General features: G+C 41.3%; 1 protein-coding gene across 1 annotated transcript in view; it reads right to left on the bottom strand.

The window, feature by feature from the left end:
* Window positions 1-486: 486 nt before the first annotated feature.
* The window catches only part of LOC124856899 (RNA-binding protein Musashi homolog 1-like), a 34994-nt gene continuing 12230 nt past the window's right edge, over window positions 487-23250 (bottom strand). The window contains exons 5-14 of the mRNA XM_047347851.1: window positions 21898-21939; window positions 21401-21493; window positions 10609-10657; window positions 9954-10036; window positions 9071-9188; window positions 7727-7807; window positions 7166-7222; window positions 3630-3689; window positions 3316-3470; window positions 487-3226 (exon numbers count right to left, since the gene is read on the bottom strand). Of these exons, the coding sequence (XP_047203807.1) occupies window positions 3185-3226; window positions 3316-3470; window positions 3630-3689; window positions 7166-7222; window positions 7727-7807; window positions 9071-9188; window positions 9954-10036; window positions 10609-10657; window positions 21401-21493; window positions 21898-21939 (780 nt within the window). The 3' untranslated portion in view covers window positions 487-3184. The remainder of the gene's footprint in view (window positions 3227-3315; window positions 3471-3629; window positions 3690-7165; window positions 7223-7726; window positions 7808-9070; window positions 9189-9953; window positions 10037-10608; window positions 10658-21400; window positions 21494-21897; window positions 21940-23250) is intronic.

The following is a 23250-nucleotide window of genomic DNA, read 5'->3' as shown; positions in this document are numbered from 1 at the left end:
CTGACCGTCTTCATTGTACATGGCGACAAGATAAACTCGCCACAGCTTGAGTCATTTAAAATTTTAGGTGAGATTTTTTTCCTACAAAACTCCACACACATCTGCCTTAGCTGAATGGTATGTTCTCTCATCTTTCTTATTTTGTAGAGTGGGTGCAGAAAAATGTTACTTCCTGGAATGACCACAAATCATGGTTTACTGATTAAAATTCTAGAAACCTTTTATAGCATAAATTATTCTATTATTTTTAGTGAGATTATGCCACTGCAATGAGATTAATTTATTTTAACGCTTTTTACACTTTTTGCCAATTGGAACCTGTAAAATGCACAGGGCATTTCATGTGCTTGGAAATAATTTAATCACCAAATCTGAAGGACTTTCAAGTTATTGAACACCTTATAAAACTATGATGCCTACATTGATTGACCACAGCCTGTCAATACAATGTACAGTCAGTGGCATGATCAAAAATACTGTTACAAATTGCTTTAGAATAATTTATTAGGAACTTCAAATTGAAATTGTCAGAAAAGAAAAATAAAAAAGGAAAACTTGGCGAGGGACAGTCAGAATCTTTACCCGATCCCACACAGAGATCCACTCCAAAAATTGGCCTTTTTCCATACATCATCAAAACAACAAGCATCTTTAAAAGCAATATACAAGGGGGAAAACATCTCAAAACAGAAAAATATAGTTTATTTTTTCCAGAAAATAAGTCTTAATGCCGCAGAATTTTCCACTTCTTGTCTGCTATTACCAATAATAGTACTATTTTCATTTGTAAGGTAAAAAATAACTTATTGCTTTATTGTAAGTTTAAAAAGTTACAGTGTTGGTGTCCAGCAGTAGTTTCTATTTATTTATTTTTTTTAAACCACATCCCAGCCTGACAGGGGAGCTACAGGCCGCAACAGGAAAGTTTTCTACGTCAGAAAAAGAAGACTGAACAGGCAGGCAGCTTGTGTTTGAAAATCTGCTTCTTCTGGATTTCCTGCCAGCCAGAGTCATCTTGTACTGAGCTCCTGTATCAGAACAGACTGGGGGAGTGACCCTGTTCCATTTCTGGTTCCCTGCTCTGGTTCCGCCTGTTCACCTCCACATGGAGCAGCAACCTTATAATAAACAATAATATGTTGGTTCCAGAGAAGCACAGATTTAGGAGAAATGCAGGCGGGCCAAAATGGAACAGGGTGACCTCTTTTTTTCAGTACCAAAGAAAAAAGGCAATAAAAATGCTCCTTCGCTGCCAAAAGTAGTTCCATATTACACTCTGAATGTATGCACACAAACACGGACTCACACACGCTCAGATGTAACCACATGCACTTTCAAACAGTGATAAGAGGACAGAACAAGATTGTGATTTTTTTTTTTTCCTTTTTTTACAACTGCGTTCTCTGAGAATGTCCTTCATTTGTCTTCACGGTGGACAACACCGCATAAAAGAAACATGTATTTCAGTAAGAGAGCAACAAAACAGAAACATTAAGAGAACCGCTCAAAAAAATATATATATACTTTCAAAAAGAGGAAGTGAAGCCAAACCCCATTCCTGTGAATCCCTAATTTCTCCTGCTTTAAGGTTGTTATTCTTCCATAAGTCCGTTATGTTTAGCAGAAACAGGTAGCATGAAGATGCAAGTGATGCAACTTGCATTTTTGGAAAAACAAAGTAAAAAGGGGATGACTTTGTTAACTAACTTTGCAAATATGCGCAAAGTCTTGAATAATAGACAGCTGCAATGCATTCTCTACAGTTATTGTACTCCTTCATAAGTCGATTTTGTTTATCTAAGATGAGTCACATGAAGATGCAGAGGTCTAGCTTGCATTTTTGAAGGAGTAAAGCAATAAAAAGGGGGTGACTTTCATGATTAAAAGAACAAATATGCCAGACATGATCCTAAAAATTTACTTGATAGCAAACTGCTGCCATGCATTTTCTCCTTCTTTAAGGTTACTATTTATCATTAAGTCCATTTTACGTGCCTGGAACAGGTCGCATAAAGATGCAAGAGTCGTTCTTGTATTTTTCAGGAGCTATATCCAGAAAAAGGGACGAATTTGAGAAAACAGGCCAGAAGATAAGATCCTGAAAATGTACTGAAAAGAACAGCTCTGCACTGCACCTTCTCCTGTTTTCGGGTGATTATTCTTCCTTAAGTCTGTTGTGTTTAACTTAAGTTGCATGATCTTGCTAGAGTCAATCTTGCATCTTAAGGAAGTAAAGCAGAAAACGATATAATTTGGTCGATTAACGGAGCAAAAATACCACACAAACTCCTGAAAATGCACATTTCAGCAATGCACTGAAGTGACACAAGAGCAGACTGACCCACAGTGTGCACATTTAACCATATGCATACTGTTAAAGTAGTGAGATGCTCGCAGACAGTAGCATATGACATCCAGTCAAAACCAACCAATGAGAATCCCCTCCATCCCACCCCGCCTCTATGTACAATATCTTACAGGAAGACATAAAAACATTGCTTTAAAACCAATTACAGAATAAAATACCTTACAGATTATCATTATTATGTCAATATTAATAACAATATTACAAAGGTTTTTGTTTTTCAAGACTACCAAAATATACATTTTTGTTTTTTTCATCATCTGTGTTTTCAGTGACAGTTGCAGCGTAAAAAAGGACTTTTTGTTGGGTTTGCTCTTCCTTTGTTAAAAATGCCCCCATATCACGTTTTTTTTTTTTTTTATCACATCAGTAACAGCTTTGAAAGATTTCATAATAAAATAACACGTCACATTATAATAAAATCATAAAAAATAATCAAAACAGTTCCTCGTTGTCCTACTCCATCGGCTTCTCATACATATTTTTGCAGTTTTCTCCTCTCAGCTTCAATAGAAGAAAGAAATGGATAACTGAGGAAGAAAGGTGGTGGGGTGGGCGGGTACTAGTTGTTGCACTACATGAGGACAAAAAAAAAGAGAAGAACTGAGGAAGTGTTGAAGTGAGATTAGTACAGCAAAACAAGAGTTCTGGTTTTAAAAAGATCTTCAGTCGGTGGGTGGAGCCACATGGTGCCAGGAGAGCGGGCTGGAGATCCATGACCAGCCAATCAGATTGTGCCGTCAAAGGGCAGACAGCGTTCTGATTAGCACAACAGCAGACAGAGGAGGAGCCCTCCAATCCTCTGTGACCTGTGCCTCCTCAGTGGTAGCCATTAGTAAATGCAGTGGCAATCAGAGGACCCTGAGGACACAGTTATAAGAATGAATGCACTCTTTGTCAGTATGTATGTGCAGTGTTGCATGTTTCTGAATGTAATAGGCATGACCTACCCCTAGACCATGACCAAACCCTGTGCTGGGGGCGGGGCTAGCGGCACTGATGTAGCTGCTGACTCCTGAGTCTTGGTTGGCTGCAGCGTACAAGTCAGCCATTGGTCCGGGGCTGCTGGTGCCCAGGAAGCCAGCTGTGCGTGATGGGGTGGAGCCTGGGAGGCAGGAGAGACAAGACAAGCTTGGACACCAGAGGGCTTCATACACACATGGTTCTAAAAATATACCTTTATTTGCTCAAGCAAGCCTTTGTGCAAACATTCAATCTAAAGCAAGCATACAAATATGCAAAACACACAGAGTTACAGACATACCTCTGACCACTGCTGCTGCTGCCGCTGCTGCCATTGGTCCATATGCAGTGAGGGGAATGGCTAAGGATTACACAACAAACCACATTATAGCACAAACATCTCATTGTGGATTGTTCTGATATCACATCATAAAGCAATAATCTACAGCTCTGTGTGGCTGAATCTACATCTGCTCAAACATCTGTCACGTTATTTCAATCCAACTGCTGCACAGGGGGTAAAAATGCACCCAGGATGCAACATCCAGGAGCATCTGGCTCTGGCTTCACCAGATAAGAAAAACGACAGAAGTCACATGTCCGAGTGAGGAGTTGTGAACCTAAAGGTTTAAAAACACAGCTGCAAAAAGATGCTAGTAGATCTGGGTCATATGTATAAAATAACCAAACCTAAAGGTGCCTGCTGTTCTACTTTATCAGTAGAGGTCGAGAAACCTCTCACTCACAAAGCCTTTATGTAGGAAATGAATTCCTCTGAAGTATAAGACAAGACAGGTCTGTTGCATACACCGGACTGAGAATTTTTCTGCTCCTGCGCCTTTTGTGCCACAGAGGCTAGTCCCTGCAATAATTTCATCATATTTAGGTACTATTTTAGTAACTTCTTCTACATTAATTATTTTTCAACATAATTACTCAGTTCACGACCTCGTCTTTAAGGTGGTTCCATCTATGACACAGCTGGGAAGGTAGAAGCATGTAAACACTGACTAAAAACAGGCACCAAAAGATACATTAATATTGAGTATGGCCCACTGACCTAATTTAATCTAGCAATCAACTTGCAAAAGTTCACTCCTTGAACGGATGATGTGTTTGGGGTGATGTTTAGTGTTATATCTCCAACAAATAAAATGTATAGACATTTGAAGGTTTATGAGGGCAGTGTGTTCAGCAGCTGCTCTAGCGTTGCCAGACGTTCATCCTAATGATAGCTTCTTAGTCATGCAGGATTCAGCTCATCCTGAACCAAACCAAATTGGCAGCAGAGCTTTTAAGAGTTATAAATAGCGCTGCCATTGCTCTCACTGTCCATGAGTCAGACAGCATGACTATGTTCAATAGGATAGCCCAAGAGTAGGGATGCAACCATATGCAAATGTGGGCCAAGATGGAAATCCGATATTAATATTGTTGTTATGGCCGATAACCGATACTTAGCATATTATACTGTATATATTTTCTTACCCTTTCGACACTGTGAAAAAAACCACACCGCTGACTTTGCTCTTCTGCTTCAATAAAACACCCAACAATCCTGTGCTGCATCACTGTCACATGACCAAACAAATACCTCCAACCCCCTCCCCATCCCGAAACACATGCGCAAACAGCAAAAAATGGAAATAAACAATGCTTATTTATATCGGCCCAGTTTTACTTATCGAAGCGATATGTTAGAAATTGACATTAGCTAAAACCAATGTTAATGCCAATGTATCGTGCATCCCTGCCTCTCTATATTCTAGCGCTCCATAACTACAATGATTTCTGATTTCATATCTGCATAGAAACCCCACAACAGAATGAGATTTTTGGAAAAAGAAACTCCCTTATTTTTTTTTTGGTCAATCATTTTTTTTCATTAGGCTGCAAGCTACATGCTTTTCTTCATTTTCCATAAACATGGAATTTTCCATCAACAAAATGAATGTGTTTCAATCAAATTCATTGATTGTAATTTTGATGTTAAATTAAAACAACAAAAACAAAACTGTATCACTTGGATCGTAGATTAAAGAGAAAAAACACATAAAAAAGAACTAAAATAAGTTTCATATAATAAGTTTAACACTAGCATTTTAACAGCTTTGAGGCAGATGCTTTGTAGAAGTCTGGTGGATCTGCTGGTTGTAAAAGTAAAAATCTCATTGTTCTAAAACCTAGCAATACAACTCTGGTTCTTTAATTTAACCATGAAACATATATTTTATATAGTAATTATATAGTAAGCTTGATCATTTGCAAAAAGTTTTTTGGCTTTAGAGAAATGTATGTACTAGAAGCGAGGGCAGAAATGGCTCTTTGAATTGAAATGGTTGCTGACCCCTGTCCTAGGCTATAGCAAAAGATGGATTTCATGAGATGTTGGTCATTTATGTCGTTAAGGTTGTTTTGTACCTAACCTTTTTAGATACAAAAGAAGCTATCAGCCATAGTACATGAATTTATTCCCACAGTGGGGATGTTTTGCCAAACTGTTGAAGCAAATTGACCCGAAACCGACTTCAGCAGATCCCAGGAAAGCTGAATGTGTTTTATTCGTTTGACCTTTCAACCTCTGCCTGTCATTGAACATGCAGGATTTGGAAATGATGCCAACCTTTTGGAAATCTCAGATTCTATAGGGCAGTGGTTCTCTAACCTTTAATAAACACCTCAGTAGAATCCCGGGTTTTCCCAGCTTGATGTGTTATATCACAAAAACCGAAATAAATTTCCATTGACCCTGCTTAATTGTAAACATATGTTACATTTTTACTCAAAAGTTGAAGCTTCCAACTTTTTAGATGGGATGAGACAACAGAAATGTCGCCTGGAGTAGAGGTTTTTTGCCAGTCGCAACCTTAAAACCCAATAAGGCTGCCTAGCATATAAAATTTTGTCATGTAAAGATATTTTATTTACATTTGAATATTTGTATCTAATAAAATCTTTATGAAACAGTACTATATGAATTTCTACAGTCTTTGAAAGCACAAAATACTGAGAAATAAACATTATTAGTTGGCAAGTTACTGATATGACCAATATTTCTTCACAGTACCATTAAAGGTAGCCCATGTACCACCACTGTAACCCGTACCACAGTTTGAGAACCATGGCTCCAGGAAATACAGAGACTAATGCTAACAGTTTTTAATGCTAACACACTTTTAATTCTAACAGCCTAATTCTTCAGACAGTTTAAAATGTATATTCCAAAACATTTTGCCCTGTTTTACAGCAACTGCTCTTTCTCAAACACACACATTGTGACGTCGACGTCTGCTCCTAATATACATAATTAATGAAGATGACTTGAAAGGAATATTTAAAACACTGTTAATAATGGTTTTATTGAAAATCAAATGGACTGGATTAAATAGCGCCTTTCCAATCATACCGAACACTCAAACCTTACACTGCAGCCACATTTACCCAGTTACTCTTACAATCGTGCACACATGCATACACCGATACACAGATCGGTAGGCAACTGGACGTTAAATGCCTTGCCCAGGGGCACATCAACAGGAGGGAGCTGGAATCAAACCAACAACTTTGAGATCTGGTATAATTGGTACCTGCAGGTCAAAGCCTTACAAAAACTGGCAACCATGGACTGGCCACAAAACTCTGATTGGTGCATCTCTATCTAAAACTACGGACCTGTAAAGCCAACACTAACTTTTACAACTATAAAGGGTTCTGTGATGTTCTTAATCTCTATTTAGCACAGAAGACTTTAAGTGCAAACAGTTCGGTTTGACGTTTTGGTGCCAAATGTTTTTTTTTCCGCTCCCTTGGCCTTTAGAAGAGAAAGGAGCCACTGACCTGTCAGCTCAGGGGGGTGGGATGATGTCAGAAGGGGGGTCCGCTCTAAGTGGAATTCTAGAAACACAGAAGGTCAGGAGAGAGAACGCTTTGTAAATACAGTCTCCATCCACAAGCCAAACTACAAAGCCACAGACACACAAAACAGCAAGATGAAGGCACAAGCACAGAAAGTAAAAAAAATTCCTTTAAGGAAGTCAGGAAGTCAGGAGCAAAAGGAAAAGGAGGAGCCATACGGTCTAAATGAAAGGCAATTACATAAGCAGATTAAATAAACAGAATCATCAAAGTGGAACGAAGCACACAGATGTAAAAATTTAAAGGAGAATATTAACAACTCATGTTTAAGTTTAGAAAGAAAAAAGTGAAGCTTGGAACCAACAAACAGAAAGAAAAATCTTGTTTAAGCCAGATTTGGTCGGGAATGTATGTGCGCACAGAAAGCCAGAGAGGAAAACATGGCTGCTGTTGTTCATCAACATATGCTGTATGCTTTTAGAAACCTTATTGTCCACACAGCCACGAAGAGCCAGGCGTGTTAAACTTTTAAAGCAAATGTACCTGGGAACTGGTAGGTGTATCCAGGGGCAATTCCAGTGTAACTGCGGCTGGTGTAGGTAGTAGTCTGGAAACCAGGGTAGCCTGGAAAAAGCAGGGAAAATTATCTGATTGGTCAACCTCTCATGTGAAAACGTCAAGGTTTAAGCAAACAATTTCCTACAAAGTATGTTTTACCAAAAAAAGTTATTAATTTGATAGGATTGACAATCTTAAAGAAAGTATCATATACCATTATTAAGTGCTTACGTAGTGATCGCAACAATGAATGCATCATTCAGACTTTTATCGACTTTTTCTCATTTATGACTAATTTATACTTTTAAATATTTTACATTTAAAATGAACCTCCAGGTCAGGTGAAAAGTGTAGTAATGCCAAATGTCTTTGTGTATCACTTAAATACCAATGGTTTTCAAAGATAAGTCAGAGACGAGTTATTACCAAATGAAGTCACCTACATACTGCATTTTACAAAGTTTTTGTTACTGATCACAGAATTATCTTAAATGGCCAGTAGGGGGAGTAATACAACCACACAGGAAGGAGCTCCTGCTTTTCTCAATGAAAATATCTTCAAACCCTATTTTTCTCCAATAAAGGTCATTCACTCTATAACTTCTGTTTGACATACATCATAGATGAGACATCAATAACACCAAAGGAAAGGGGATAATTCAAGAAAATATTTGATGTTTTTTTCTGAGAAAGTCTATTCATAAAGGCTCTGAAGCATAAAAATAAATACAGGTTTTAGTTCAAAGTAAATTATTTTTATGCCTCACTTTAATATGCCTTCATATAGAATATATATAAGACTAAACCGTGCTTAATTGTACCTTTTCCTTTAATTTGTATTTTAAAGACATTACTGCAGTAATTGTGGCTATTAGATGTGTAGTAAGATGAGGCTTTGTCTTGTGAAGTGATCATTATAAAGTCCAGATATGAAATGCTTTTGACTTGACACTCTGTCTGCATGTATCTTTGAGACTCTTATTCTGAAGGAAGAAAGGAAGTAGTTCTTGAGTTACTCTGTTACATTGAAAGTTGACTAATTGACCAGACTGATAATGTTAAATAAAACAGAAGTCTCTTAAGGCTGGCTGACAAACAGTTCAAATATTGTCTCAACAGCACTGAAGAAGCTCCACCACTTAAATTGTTGTGTGGCAGCATTTTAGGTACTCCCAGATTATGGGAGCTATTCCAGAATATTTGCAGATTTAAAATTGTTTAAAGATTTGTAGAAAACATCTACAAAAATGCATCCATTTTCAAAGCTCCTCTTCAAAAACTCTTCCAATAGATCAGGTTAATTTCTGCATTTTTAGTTTTGGATCTTACCTAACATGCCAATCCCCAGCATGAAGGTGTCCATCCCATAGGGCATCACCCTGGAGCGCCCCCTGGCGGAGCCTGTTGGTGTCATTACTTCTTTGGGCTGGGCTTTCTTACACTCCACCTAAACCGAAGTAAAACTTAATGAGTGTTTACTAAAAACTACTTATAAACATCTGGACATACACAGGTTTGTAAGCATGATTTCTTTTGTGACAGCATGCACCGGTTACCTGTTATCAAGGTATACCAAGGCTTTAAGTAGACACGGTTTCAAAACTGCTCACATTTTCCATCATACTACACATTAATGTCTTTTTTTAAAAATGCCAAAGAATGTGCCAGAAGGTGACCTCCCCCAACTATTGCTGAACACTGCTGGTCAGCAGGCTGAAGGATACTATTATTTTCCCCTCGCCTACAACAAAGATAAATTTGGCTGTTTGGAAATGTTTTTGGTCTAAATAAAAAAACTAAGAGCATCGGGGAAATCACTCTAATTAAGATAACACTGTTTTAAAACTGCTGTTAGCAACCTATGAGCGACATATCTGTTCAGCTGCAGATTACAGGCTTTAACTACGCAGAAAGCATGTAAAATTAACCAGCAAATATAGGCAGAATAGCAAGAGGCGTAATATTCTGCACAGTAAGTACTTGAAAACTACTCAGCGAGAAATTTAGCATGACTATATTATATTATATTATGTCTATGAATGAAAATCAAACTAACAATTAAAAATGTAAGGTAACATTATAATAACTGTATTATAGATAATCAATATATTTTAGGAGCCCTAGAACTAACTGTTGCCTATCAGATTTAAATTAAAGCAATTACCTCATGTTACATACATTTTTCTTGTGGGAATAATTCTCAGTTACGTACCATTTTGTTGTTGATCTCGTGGAAATGGATCTCACAAACTTTCTCAACCACGTCTTCATTCTCAAAAGTGACAAAGCCAAAACCTAATAGAGATAAACGGATACAAATATAGGAATAAATGATTGGCTGCTTCTCTTCTAACAAAAAACAAGCGATCAAATAAACATTTTGCTCTGCATTCATCATCATAACACAAAGCACAGAGTGGGGTGGTGACTCTTGCATGTCATGGTTGTCAATCAGAAATAAGCATAATAGAGAAGGGGGAGAGAGTGGGTGTGGTTTTTTAAAAACTGAACCCAGATGATCATCAGTTTCTCTGCTCTTCTTTTTCTTCTGCCTCTCCTTAGCCTTCATCTCCTCGCTTGTCTCCTTAAGTTACATCATCGCCTGTAGCCATCTTGACTCTGTATGGCGACCCTCAGCGGGCCCTGCCCTCACCCACAGAGCGGACAGAGATAAATGGAGCAGGAGGGGAGGCGAGGAGCGGAGGAAAGACAAAGTGATGTGATTGGAGGAAAAACGCAGCCTGTTTTGCAGCAGTTCACCTAATGACTCTATCACGCTGCTTCTCCTTTCATTTCCAGGGACCCATTTCTGAATGTCAACATATATTTACAAAAAATGTATGTTTGTGTGTGCCGTTAACTGTTACCTCTATGTCTGTTGGTTGTTTTGTCGAACATGAGCATAGCATCATCGACCTGAGGGAACAGAGTAGAGAATACATGAGCTTGGACATATTAACGCTCACACATCATTACCCAGCATGGGGTGCCATTGTTCCACTTTAGCATTAGAGTAAGAAGGGAAAACAGATGGAGAGGGTGGACGGGGACAAAGGATGGGCCAGACAGGTGACAAAGGAGGCGGCTGCAAGGGGGAGAACGATGGAGAGAAACCGCGAAAAATCAAATGGAAAACAATCTACCAAAGTTAAATAAGATAGAGTTGGAGGAAATGCTTCCCTATTCTTCCCTCTTTCACTTCACTTCTCATAAACTCTGTCCAGCCCTCTCCCAGCTCATTTTATTTCCTTTCGTTTGTTCACCCTCACTGTTCTTTCTTTCCCTCCCTGCAAAGTTTACTATTCCCATGGAGACTCTGTAAAGAATTTCAATTAGAAGAACTTGCATCCCCCATCCCTCCCTTCTAGCATACAACTCACTTTATTGAATGGGATGGAGAGTAACGAGGTAGAAAACAAGAGTGACAGAATGTGAAAGAAGGAGAAAAATAAAGGGATGGTTTCCAAAAAATCAGTTGAGGATAAAGTTGGGATGGAGGTTGGAAATTCTGTTAGAGATGATTGTGAATTTTAAAATGGAAAACAAAGTGATTCAGGGTCTTTGTCAGCACGACACCCTTGTATTCTCCCTCCTCTTTTTCCTTTTTGCACTCACTCCACTGCCCTATTCATATTCCACCTCCTCCTCCCTCCAGCCCCTCCCTTCTTCCCTCCCTCACTTGTCCTTCACCGGCAGGAAAGTTTGCAGCTTCTGCTCGAGCTCCAATGGCATAAAGAGAAGGAACACAGAGAAGCTAAACAACTGAGAGAATCAAACTTTTAGCTCTTTGAATCTGTGGCGCAGAGCAAACACGTGCCGTGTATGACCACACGGCTATTTCCATTTGTCAACATCAGGTGAAACTCAAACCGGTGTAACATGAGCTGCAGAGGCCTCTGAATGATCCAGCCGTCCAATTTCAGACACTTATCTCACATGAAAAACAAGACACGCTTGCTTTCAGGTGGATGAGCACGCATAGGATCAAGGTTGCTCTAAAAACCTTCCTGACTATCTTCTGTGTCAACGTATATCCTGATCGCACGCACACACAAACACACAAACACACACACATATCCAGCGCTCCTCCCAACCTCTATCTCTGTCCTTCATTCAGTTTTTACACCCCCCCCTCCTCTAATTTCTCATGTCTTCCGCCCTTCCGGTTGTCCAAACTCAATGACACAGCAGAGAGCTATGGGGACGCTAGGTAGACAGCTCCATGCAAACATGCTAATCACCTGCTATCACTATCTGTGTGGAACTCACTAGCAGGTTACTCCCTTTATTTTTTTTTTATCAGTTTTTTATGTTTTAAATGTGTTCATTGTTATGTGTTTTATTAATCATTTGAGTAGAGTTAGCTGGTCAGAAATTCAAAATCAGATCTGAAAGTGCACTACCAGGTCACACTGGCACAAACACTATTCAGTGTGGAAGCTCTCACTTAGGGAAAGAGACTTAATGTTAACCATTTTCAGTATGGGTAAGGTGTTTAAAATCGTTTAAAATAAAGTCAGAGAAAGCACAGAGATTTATAACACTATTTAAAAGGAAACTATTTTTTGAGATGTTGAGGATTATCTGCAGTTCATACAGACTACGACAGAGAGTATGACTTTCAATTGATACCAGGAAGGCTGTTTCATCTTTTTCAGCTTTTAACTCACACTTTAGGACTTCAGAAAAACATGAAATTTTGGTAAAAATCCCAGTGATATGAGTAGCGCTAAATAAGCTAATCCTTAAATAAACTGTGCTAATGCTATCGCTTCTTCCTGCTCCCTTTTCAAACACCTTGAGATTTGTCTACATAATATTTGCTGGATATTTTATGTTGTTGTTGTTTGTTTTGTATCAGTTGTATATGTAAATATATGTACATATGTATATAGACATAGGTATGTTTTTTTATTTTAATATTTTTGTTATTAAATTGTCTTTTTCCTTTTTTTGATTGTTCGAAGAAAGAAAGGAAAAAAGAAAGAAAGAAAGAAAGAAATAAATAAATGCTTTCTTCTTTGTGTTAATTGCAAATATAGATCACATATAGTAAAGGGTTTATCCAGATACTGAAAAACATTATTAATTATTTTAAGCCTGACATGCTGGTTTTATTGAAAACTTGCATGAAACAACAGTTGCAATTTGTTAATGACTTAGCCAAAACATCGTAATGCCCTCCTAAAACATTTGCTTTAGCATTTTGGAATTATTGTTGAGGTCCAAGCAGTTTTTTGCCATCCTGGTATTGGGTAGAGTAACACTGCAATTACAATATATCTGTGATATATTGTGCATTAATCTCTCTCTGTCATGATACCTCTTGAATCTAGAAATGCATCCTTTTAAAAGTCTTAAAATTAAGGTAAGCAGTTAGCCCAGCAAGGGTTAACTGTCACCGTAATATGCCAGTTAAAATTTACGACGCTGTGATCATTTTGTCTTTATAATAGTAATAGTTTTCAAGCAAATGCGGTCAAAACTTAGATACTGGAAATTGTCAATTAAATTATGACCAATCTATCTCTAGTTACAAGTACAGCTAGTCTTTAAGTTAGCATTAGCACTATCGAATCTAAAACGATAACTAAACCTGGTACATTTTAGGCTGTTTTTTTTATTTGTAAAAGACCTACATGAAAATAAGAATAATCTGATGTACAAAAATGCTAATTTTCTTCAGGTAAATGTCTGCATCTGTAATTACAAGCACAGCTAGCCTTGCAGTTAGCATTACCATTACCAATATCTATTGTAAAAGAGAAAGGGCTTTGCTGTTTATTTATCACGTATAAAAATGAATATATTCTGATGTACAAAAATGCTAATTTGCTTTAGGTAAGGATTTGCAGGCATAGAACCTTTAAATCGTGCGTGCAAGCTATGAACATTGCCAAAACAAAGGCTTTACTTATATGTCCTTGTTCCTATAACTTCTTAAAGTATAACTAAACCTGATGTAAAAGCATAACCCCGCCCCTAGACAACTTTAAAAAAAAATGCCCCCAAAGTGGGCAGTGCAAAGAGACACTGAGGGGTAGGGCCAAGTGTTGGGATGAGCGGACGGGGTTTAAGGTAAAAGGGACGAGGTAAAGCTAGCTGAATTTTATTGACATATTAAATCATGGTGGAGAATTTTGCACCCTCCACGTCATCGGAGGTTGAGGGAGGCTATATGGAGCCCAGCGGCCCTGAGCCTTATCTGCTCTAGCCGCTGGCTCAAGGCGCTGACTCAGCAATGCTCAAAGCCAGCGCTGTAGAGGCAGTGGAGGACAGAATGAGGGCGTGTGTCTGAGTAACATGGGTATATACCATGATGTAGACATGTACAACCCAAAGAGGGTAGCACTAAGATGGTTTTAGGACTAATGTTGCAAAATTAAACAGGTTTACATGAAAATGTAAACCTTTACAAAAACCAGATCCTGGAATACAGCCGCAAAATTATGATCAGTGCATCTCTAGCACAGCTAATCTTGCAATTAGCATTAGCAATATGTACTCTAAAAGATATCATATTTTCAAGAACAATAAATAAAATACTGCTGTTCTAATGTACAGAATTTCTAGTGTGCTGTTGGTAAAGGTCTGTAGGCATGTAAACCACTCAGTCATGTGCGCGAGCTCAATTCCTCTCACAATGTCCGCATCCCAGGGTGCTGTAAAACAATCTGATTGCATAGCAGTGGGAGTCTGAGATTGTTACAGCAGCAGCACAGTCACCAGTTATTCTGCATAGTGGAAAAGTTAAGGTCATATTCTCAAGTTCTGGCTTCTCAGATCTACAGAAACAAGGGTCAATCGAGATCCTGAGCTGCCTTTTGAGCACAGGCTTAAAAATACTCCATTGCTATTGAAGCGTACGGCTATTGTCCGAAGAACAAGTGTTTGCTGACAAGTCCATTAAACTTTTCTGAGAGATTATGAAAGGTGGCATTCACATTTTTTCCCCCGCTGTCTCTTCACATCTCCCTCTTCGGTTTTCGCTCTGGGCTCTCCGGCCATCTCTTTCTAAACAGGCCAGCAGACAAAGTGTTCAGTCAAGCCTTCTAATCGCCAGCTCACATGGGTGAGCGGAGACCCAACTTTATTCCCCCGTCTGCCACGACCATGCTGCATTTTTTTGACTTATCCACTTCTTTCTTTGGTCAACGCACTAACATATCCACTTTTTTTTGTCACAGAAATAAAAAAGCTGGACGGTGGGTTGGGGTTTAAATCAGTTTTCCTTGTCAGGTAGCCTAGTTTCAGGTATGCAGAGTGGGGAGGCAGGATAAGGAGGTATAAAAACAGGGATTCCCTGGCTTTAACAGAACTGGCTATACGAACAAAGGATCTGAAATAAATACCAGTTTAAAACACTTCTGGGATGGGATAATTTCTGTTTTTAGCCTTGGCCAAAAAGAAGAGGACCTCCACCTCAGGATTCAGATGTATTTCTCAAACAAACATGCTTTCTGCAGTCTTATTGGCCTGGAAACATTCACCAACAGGAGCTCAGATTTGTTCAGTTAGAAAACCTCCGACTCCTCTGTGTGGTCGAAAATGCCTCAAAGGTCGACATTACTTTGTTTTGAGATGTAATGCTGCCAAAAAATAAACCCCAGCGCAAATCAAAGAGTTGCGTAAAATGCATAGCGCATTCTGTGTTTTTCTTGCAAGGCGGAGCCATGGTATAAAAAAATAAACAGGACACTGGGCGCTGAAACATCTAAACCTGCACCTTGTAGCTGGGCTCAGATAATAAACAAGAAATACCTCCTGCACTGTGGGAATGCACTGTGGGATTGCCACTATCCATGATACAGCTCTGGTCTCACGTGTCCAAACAGTCCAAATATTCCCTCGTCCTGCGGAGGGAGTGTTGTCTTAGATATGAGTGTGTGTAATCACCAAGGAGAACTGATTCAGCACACAGCAGCAAACTGCCATTTTAGAAAAGCTCATCCATGTCAGCACGGCTTACCTGAACGGGTGTGATGGTCACAGGTTGAATCTGCATTCAGGGCTAATAATTAAGGCGTTAAAATTTTAACTAGCACCTGAAATATGGTAATAGCACAGGCATGAGTCAGAGGCCAACAGAGAACGAGAGATAGAGAAAGCCCAGCCAGACACAAGACAGAAGGAGCTTCACGCTGTTAATTTCTTCCAACTCATTAGGCCAACATCCTAAAGCGGTGCTCATTTTCAGACTGTCCTGCTCACCGACAGCAGCACAGGCGCACACTTAATGTTTGTGACAAGTGGATCAGCGGCTGTGAGCCCCAATGTCTGTCTGTGTTTCCACAAATGTATGCAAGCTCGCCTCTCTCTGCAGCCATGACGATGACACTGTCACATTTTCATGCGCGCGCACACACATCTTTCTGTTCATGCAAATGGACACTTCTCACACTTTTTTATTGGGGGGGTAAAAATACATTGGATTACAGCAGGACAATGGGCAAAGGCAGGTCACCACGGCAACAAGCAGAGAGGGGCAGGAGCACGAGCTGTTTATGTGGAACGGGATGGTGACTGAAGTCCTGATTTCGGCTAAGAAGGGGGAGAATCTTACAGTTGTTGCTTTTAAAAAGTTAATACAACTCACTCAAAATTGGATGCGTTATGATTAGTTTTCATGTCATTTTGTCCCATCAGTGAGTGGTTTTGCCCCTTTAATAGTCACTTATGCTCCTCACCATCTCAGCGTCCCTCCCTGTTCTCTGCCCTTCAACCTTCCCTGAGATCCCCTCCCTCTGTCTCCATGGGGGGCTACTTCTTCCCTTTCAGTCCCCTGCCATCTCTTTCTTCTCTTCCCCTCCTGCTCTCTTCCTCCTTCCTCCCTCTCCCCCGGCCACTCATCTGTCTCCACAGCATGGGCTTCTTTTCCCAAATTTCATTCAAAGCGGCTACAGAAAGACAAACGCTGAGGCTGAAAAAAACCCGGCAATTTGATTGGAAATGAGCAAAACAGCAAACAAAGGAGGCAAAGGAACACATTGAGTTAGGACAGTGGCAGATTAGCAAAACCACCAATGAATGCAGAGTCAGGCTTAGTGCCAAACACCTTTATCAGTTTTCTATCTTACCTTTCCTAACTGAAGAAAACAGTTTGGAGCTATAAAGGTTAGCGGATGAATATATGACATTATGATTCCTGCCCAGGGGCACTTGTTGTTCTGTGGGGTGAGCCTCCACATCTGAGTGGGTACACAGAAAGCCTGTAGTCTACCTCGGGTAATTTGATTAAACAACAATGAAAAACTTGTTTAAACATCTACAGTACTGTGACAACTCGTCTTTCTTATAAGAGCCTAAAAACATAACTAGCATGCAGGCAAGAAACAACAGAATGAAAAGTTCTGAATAAGCAACAAAAGTAATGGCTAGGGAATTTTAAATAATATAAATAGCTTCAAGTGGAATGAGTTTGAGTAGTTAGTTTAGTTAGCTAAGGTAGCTAATGGCTAGCTAACAAAAAACGAGAGAATAAAATATAACATAATTGTAAAATGAGGAACTGCAAAAAATAAGTTGTTAAAAAGCATAATGTAACTTGAACAAGTGCTTCACTGAACACCATTCCCCTGCCCTTACATATAAAAAACATAGATATTCTCTGCTAGTAGTAGCACAGAAGAAGTAAAAACTCATGAATGTAAAAGGGAAGATTACCAGATGTCAGGTCTGTTTACTAGCTGTTTTATTTATATTTGAATTAACTAATTACCATCCCAATGGGGAATAACACATTTGTTTTCTGTTTTTTGTTCATTTGACTATATAAATTAAGACTTTCTTTAACATTTAAGTTTCATTGAGGGACATTGCTTCTTTATGTTTTTTTTTTTAAATCTAATTAGTATGGTAAACCCATAAATGTAATATCTTCCCAGCTGATTACAATTTTACAAGTTGTATAACTTCTGGGCAAACAACTTTAAAAAGCAAGTGTTGTGTTAGAGTAACTGCAGCTCTGATTTTGGTCCTGATCGTGGCAACCTCCTTCATAATTCTCTGCATATGCAACTCTTGCATGCAAGTTTATGCAAATATGCGTTTGTCATGGAGTGACATTTTTGGACTTTATGGTTTCTTTTGCTAGTCCTTAGATCTTAGGTTGTTGTGCTACCTCCAGTTCTCGGTTTCCTTTAGTTCATGTTTATTCTTGATTCTGTTTTATCTTGGTCTGTAGTTTTCGTTTAGGTCTGTTTCACTGTTTTGTTAATCAGTCCCTTTCCTCATGTCTTAGTCTTATTAGGTTCACCTGCTCCCTCTGTCTCCCTGCGTCCATGTCACACCTGTTCCCTGTTTCTTTGATTACCTGCCTTTTGTTCCCCTCTCTGTGCTCTGTGTATATTAGTAGTTCTGTTTGCTTAGTTCCTCGCTGGTTCGTTCTGTTACTACCCCGTTCCCTACCATGTCTATGCTTTGTCTATGCTTCGTTTGGAGACTATGCTACGTTTTTGCTACGTTTTTGCCTTAAGTGACCTGCAGAGTTCATGTAAGTTTTGGACTGTACTTATGATTCATCCCTGCAGTGTTTTTGTTACGTTTTCGATATTTTTTGAATAAACAAGGAAGTACTAAGATGCGGCTACCGAGCTCTTGTCTGCGCTTTGGTCCGACCCACAGTCCTCCCCCGACATTACGAACCAGCCAACAGATGGACCAAGCAGACAATGAGAGGATTACTTTGTTTGAGTACTTCCGACGTGCTGCGGAGAAGAGCGCACGTCAGGCTGCAGAGGAGAGAGAGCAGCGGTCACCGTTTTGGGGCACAAGACTGGCTAGGCCTCTTCCGGGTACCGGTCCGCTGCGCCACAGACCCTCTCCTCATCCCTGGAGTAAGTCACTAGCTCCAGTCTGCTTTTCCTCCTCGTTTTCGGAGCCAGAGTTGCCTGCAGCGCACTCTCCCAGTTCGGAGCCTGCCACACCTCGTCGGAGATGTCGCCGGCGCCGCAAGCAGTCCGCAGCAGCAGCAGCCGCGCCTGAGCTCGTCACGTCCACAGCTGCAGCAACAACAGCGCCTGAGCTTGTCACGTCCACAGCTTCAGAAGCAGCAGCGCCTGAGCTCGTCACGTCCACAGCTTCAGTAGCAGCAGCGCCTGAGCTCGTCACGTCCACAGCTTCAGTAGCAGCAGCACCTGAGCTTGTCATGCCCTCTGCTGGTCTCCGGTCGTCAGTACGACCTCCTGCTCCGCCATGGGTTCAGGCCGGGTTGCAGGAGATCAAAAAGGAACTTATGAAGTCACGTTGCCTAGAGTGTGTTCCTCACTTGACTATCAATCCTCAGGATCTGGTTGACGTGCACACTATCTTACTAGATGAGTTTCTTGCAGAGGGATGGCTAGACGCTCCAGCTCCACTCTCCGCTGGAGGTCCCTTCGATCCTCTTCTCGTAGCCGTTAAGGCAGCCATGCCTCTGGACTCACAGCATGCAGCTAAGCCTACAAAGCCTCAGCCGGCCATCGCCGGATCTACAGAGCCTCAGCCGGCCGCCGCCGGGTCTACAGAGCCTCAGCCGGCCGCCGCCGGGTCTACAGAGCCTCAGCCGGCCGTCGCCGGATCTACAGAGCCTCAGCCGGCCGTCGCCGGATCTACAGAGCCTCAGCCGGCCGCCGCCGGGTCTACAGAGCCTCAGCCGGCCGTCGCCGGATCTACAGAGCCTCAGTCGGCCGCCGCCGGGTCTACAGACCCTCAGGCGGCCGCCGCCGGGTCTACAGACCCTCAGCCGGCCGCCGCCGGGTCTACAGACCCTCAGCCGGCCGTCGCCGGATCTACAGAGCCTCAGCCGGCCGTCGCCGGATCTACAGAGCCTCAGCCGGCCGTCGCCGGGTCTACAGAGCCTCGTCATGACACGGAGGAGCCCGTGGGCGGGCTGCCTCCATTCCCACACCATGCTTCGGTGGAGCCCATGGATGGGCTGTCTCCAAGACCTGGTCCTGAGCACCTGCTCAGTTTCCTCTGGGGGGTGTTACTGGAGATACGGACTGACTCTTTGCCTGACTCTTTGCCTGACTCTTTGCCTGACTCTTTGCCTGACTCGTTGCAGCCTGGGTCCAAGTTGGACGCCAGGGCCAAGTCTTCTGGGTTTCTGCCTGACTCCTCGCTTCGTGGGTTTGCCTGGCATCTCCGCTGTCGGACTCCAGGCAGACTGCATCCTCGCCGCAGACCTCCGAGGCGCCTGCATCCTCGCCGCAGACCTCCGAGGCGCCTGCATCCTCGCCGCAGACCTCCGAGGCGCCTGCATCCTCGCCGCAGACCTCCGAGGCGCCTGCATCCTCGCCGCAGACCTCCGAGGCGCCTGCATCCTCGCCACAGACCTCCGAGGCGCCTGCATCCTCGCCGCAGACCTCCGAGGCGCCTGCATCCTCGCCGCAGGCCTCCGGATCATCAGCCACTTCGCTGGCTGCTTCGTCGCAGGCGGCCTCCGGATCATCAACCACTTCGCTGGCTACGTCGTCGCGGGCCCCCTGATCATCGGCCTCCTGGATTTTGTTAGGCTCCCCTGGAGATTATGGACTTTGGTTTTGTTGTTTTGTTTATTGGGAGTTATTTTTGTTTTGGACTCTGTCCCTCCTCCCAAGGCCCCCCTCCGCCCACCCTGTTTCGGTGGTTTGTGTTTTGGACTCTTGCCCTCCTTCCGGGGCCCCCTCCGCCCGCCCTGGTCGGGTTGTTTTGAACTATTGTTTTGGTCTTCAAGTGGTCGTCTGGAATCCGACCTTGAAGGGGGGGTAATGTCATGGAGTGACATTTTTGGACTTTATGGTTTCTTTTGCTAGTCCTTAGATCTTAGGTTGTTGTGCTACCTCCAGTTCTCGGTTTCCTTTAGTTCATGTTTATTCTTGATTCTGTTTTATCTTGGTCTGTAGTTTTCGTTTAGGTCTGTTTCACTGTTTTGTTAATCAGTCCCTTTCCTCATGTCTTAGTCTTATTAGGTTCACCTGCTCCCTCTGTCTCCCTGCGTCCATGTCACACCTGTTCCCTGTTTCTTTGATTACCTGCCTTTTGTTCCCCTCTCTGTGCTCTGTGTATATTAGTAGTTCTGTTTGCTTAGTTCCTCGCTGGTTCGTTCTGTTACTACCCCGTTCCCTACCATGTCTATGCTTTGTCTATGCTTCGTTTGGAGACTATGCTACATTTTTGCTACGTTTTTGCCTTAAGTGACCTGCAGAGTTCATGTAAGTTTTGGACTGTACTTATGATTCATCCCTGCAGTGTTTTTGTTACGTTTTGGATATTTTTTGAATAAACAAGGAAGTACAAAGATGCGGCTACCGAGCTCTTGTCTGCGCTTTGGTCCGACCCACAGTCCTCCCCCGACAGCGTTAGTCTAGCCCCATCAACGTCCTTGCATACTCGGTGCATAATTAAGAAAGTGACTGCGTATGTCCAGCTTATTTTATGCTGTGACTGGAGTAACTTTTTAGTAAACAAGTTGAAGAGCTGAAAATAACTGATGGATAGAGTATTAATAAATCAGGTCCAACAATGAAAAAACATGTATAAGCAGAAAAAATAAACAGTGAGTGCAGTGATAAGACAAATAAAGTCATCTAAAATTCTACTCAGATGTTTGTCTCTGTGAAGGATAACACCAGGCTGAGGCACCAAGAGTGGCTTGAACACAGAGCATCAGAAAGCAGCAGCAGGTTAATAAAAACTCACCTTTCCAAACTGATCAAAGTATTGCTTCACATCTTCGATGGTTGTATTGACTGAAAGCCCTCCAACAAAGATTTTCTTTGTCCTGGTGACAAGCTAGAAACACAATGAGAATGAGAAGATATCTTTCATGACAAACATAGCCTTTATATAGGCAGATGTTAATGTAGTAAAACGAGGTTCTGTTTAAGCTTCGTCTGCTATTTCCATAAGTTTAATGTGTGCTTAGATATGCATCGGTTCAGTTGAGAAATGTTGTTCAGCACTGATTCATCCGGAAGCCCATACTAAAATGTGTCTGTATCATTTCAGGAGACAGGACAGAGGTCAGGGAGCACGGAGTAGAGAAAAGGGTCACGGTGTCAGGCTTAACAAATGAATTGCAGCTCTTTTCTGGTCACGTTCCTGACTCTTACCCCAGCCAACCAGGATTTAGGGATTAGGGGTGATATATGACATCATCAACTTGCTGTTAACCCGTTTCGTGGGGGGGCACTCACCTTAGGCTGAGCCCGGCGGGGAAACGCCACCTTTGGGTCGATCTGCAGGGGAGAGATTTAAATTCAGTTATAAATGCTGGCAGAGCAGGCAAAAAATTTAAGATTGATGGATTATTTTACAATACAGCATACAGCACTGAAGTGATAACTCTTCCCCTCCTGAGTTTGCTGTTTATATTTTATAGGGCTTTCATTTATGTTTAGGCTTAATCTCATCCTTTAGAGATCTACCTCCCACTGAGTTACAGCTCATGCAACTCAACAACAAAATGTCCGAATGAGAAAAAGATATTAGGAGCTGCATTAAAAAGTACACAAACAAAGGCAAAAGGTATTTGCCCTCTTACAGCTTTCTTCTAAAATGTTTCACATCACCAAACAAATTTAGACATCAATGAAATATAACCTGAGTAAATACAAAATGCAGTTTTCAAATGATGATATTATTTATTAAACCAAACCTATCTGACCCTGTGTGAACCCAACCCCCAGGTTAAAACATTAATTAACTGTGATTAGCTACAATTAATTTGTGAAAGCTGAAAGTTCAATTTCACAAGCCACACACTTTTCTAATCACTGCCAGATATATAGATAAAACAATTACCTAAATAGGACCTGCCTAACATCATGAAGTAGGCTAAAAGAAGACAACCCATCACGTCCCAATCTAAAGAAATTCAAGAACCGATGACAAACAAAGGCACTCACATCTATCAGTTTGGAAAAGGGTTACAAAGCAATTTCTAGGACTTTGTGACTCAAGTGAACCACAGTAAGAACCAGGATCTACAAATGGAGAAAACATGGAAAAGCAGTGAAACTTACTGGCCTACCAAAACTAATCCAAACAGCTCATCCAGGAGATCACAAAACAACCCAGAACAACAACTAAAATACTGGAAGCCTCAGTTGCCTCAGGTAAGTTTTCAAGACAAAAACCAGTGCCAACAAAAAAGAATACAAAAGCCTGTCTCACAAAAACATCTTGATGATCTCCAAGACCTTTGGGACAATATCCTCTGGACTAATATACAGACAATCAAACATGGTGGTGGCCACATGCTTGTCTGGGGTAGCTTTGCTGCTCCTGGACCTGGTCAACCATAATTTCTGCTCGCAATCAGAAAATCCTAAAGGAGAATATCGGGGCCCTGTATTACTAACCTTAAAATGAGGCTGACCTGGGTTATGCACTAGGCCAGTGATCTGAAACACCCCTCCCAGTCCACCTCTGAATGCCTCAAAATAAGCTAACTGAATATTCTGGAGTGGCCTAGTCAAAGTTATCTTATTGAGATGCTTCGACATGAACTTAAACAGGCTGAATTAAAAAAAGAATTAAAACAATTT

The sequence above is a fragment of the Girardinichthys multiradiatus genome, chromosome 20 (assembly GCF_021462225.1).
Source record: "Girardinichthys multiradiatus isolate DD_20200921_A chromosome 20, DD_fGirMul_XY1, whole genome shotgun sequence".
NCBI lineage: Eukaryota > Metazoa > Chordata > Actinopteri > Cyprinodontiformes > Goodeidae > Girardinichthys > Girardinichthys multiradiatus.
Note: the sequence above shows the minus strand (reverse complement) of the source record. Positions and strands in the feature narration are given on the sequence as shown.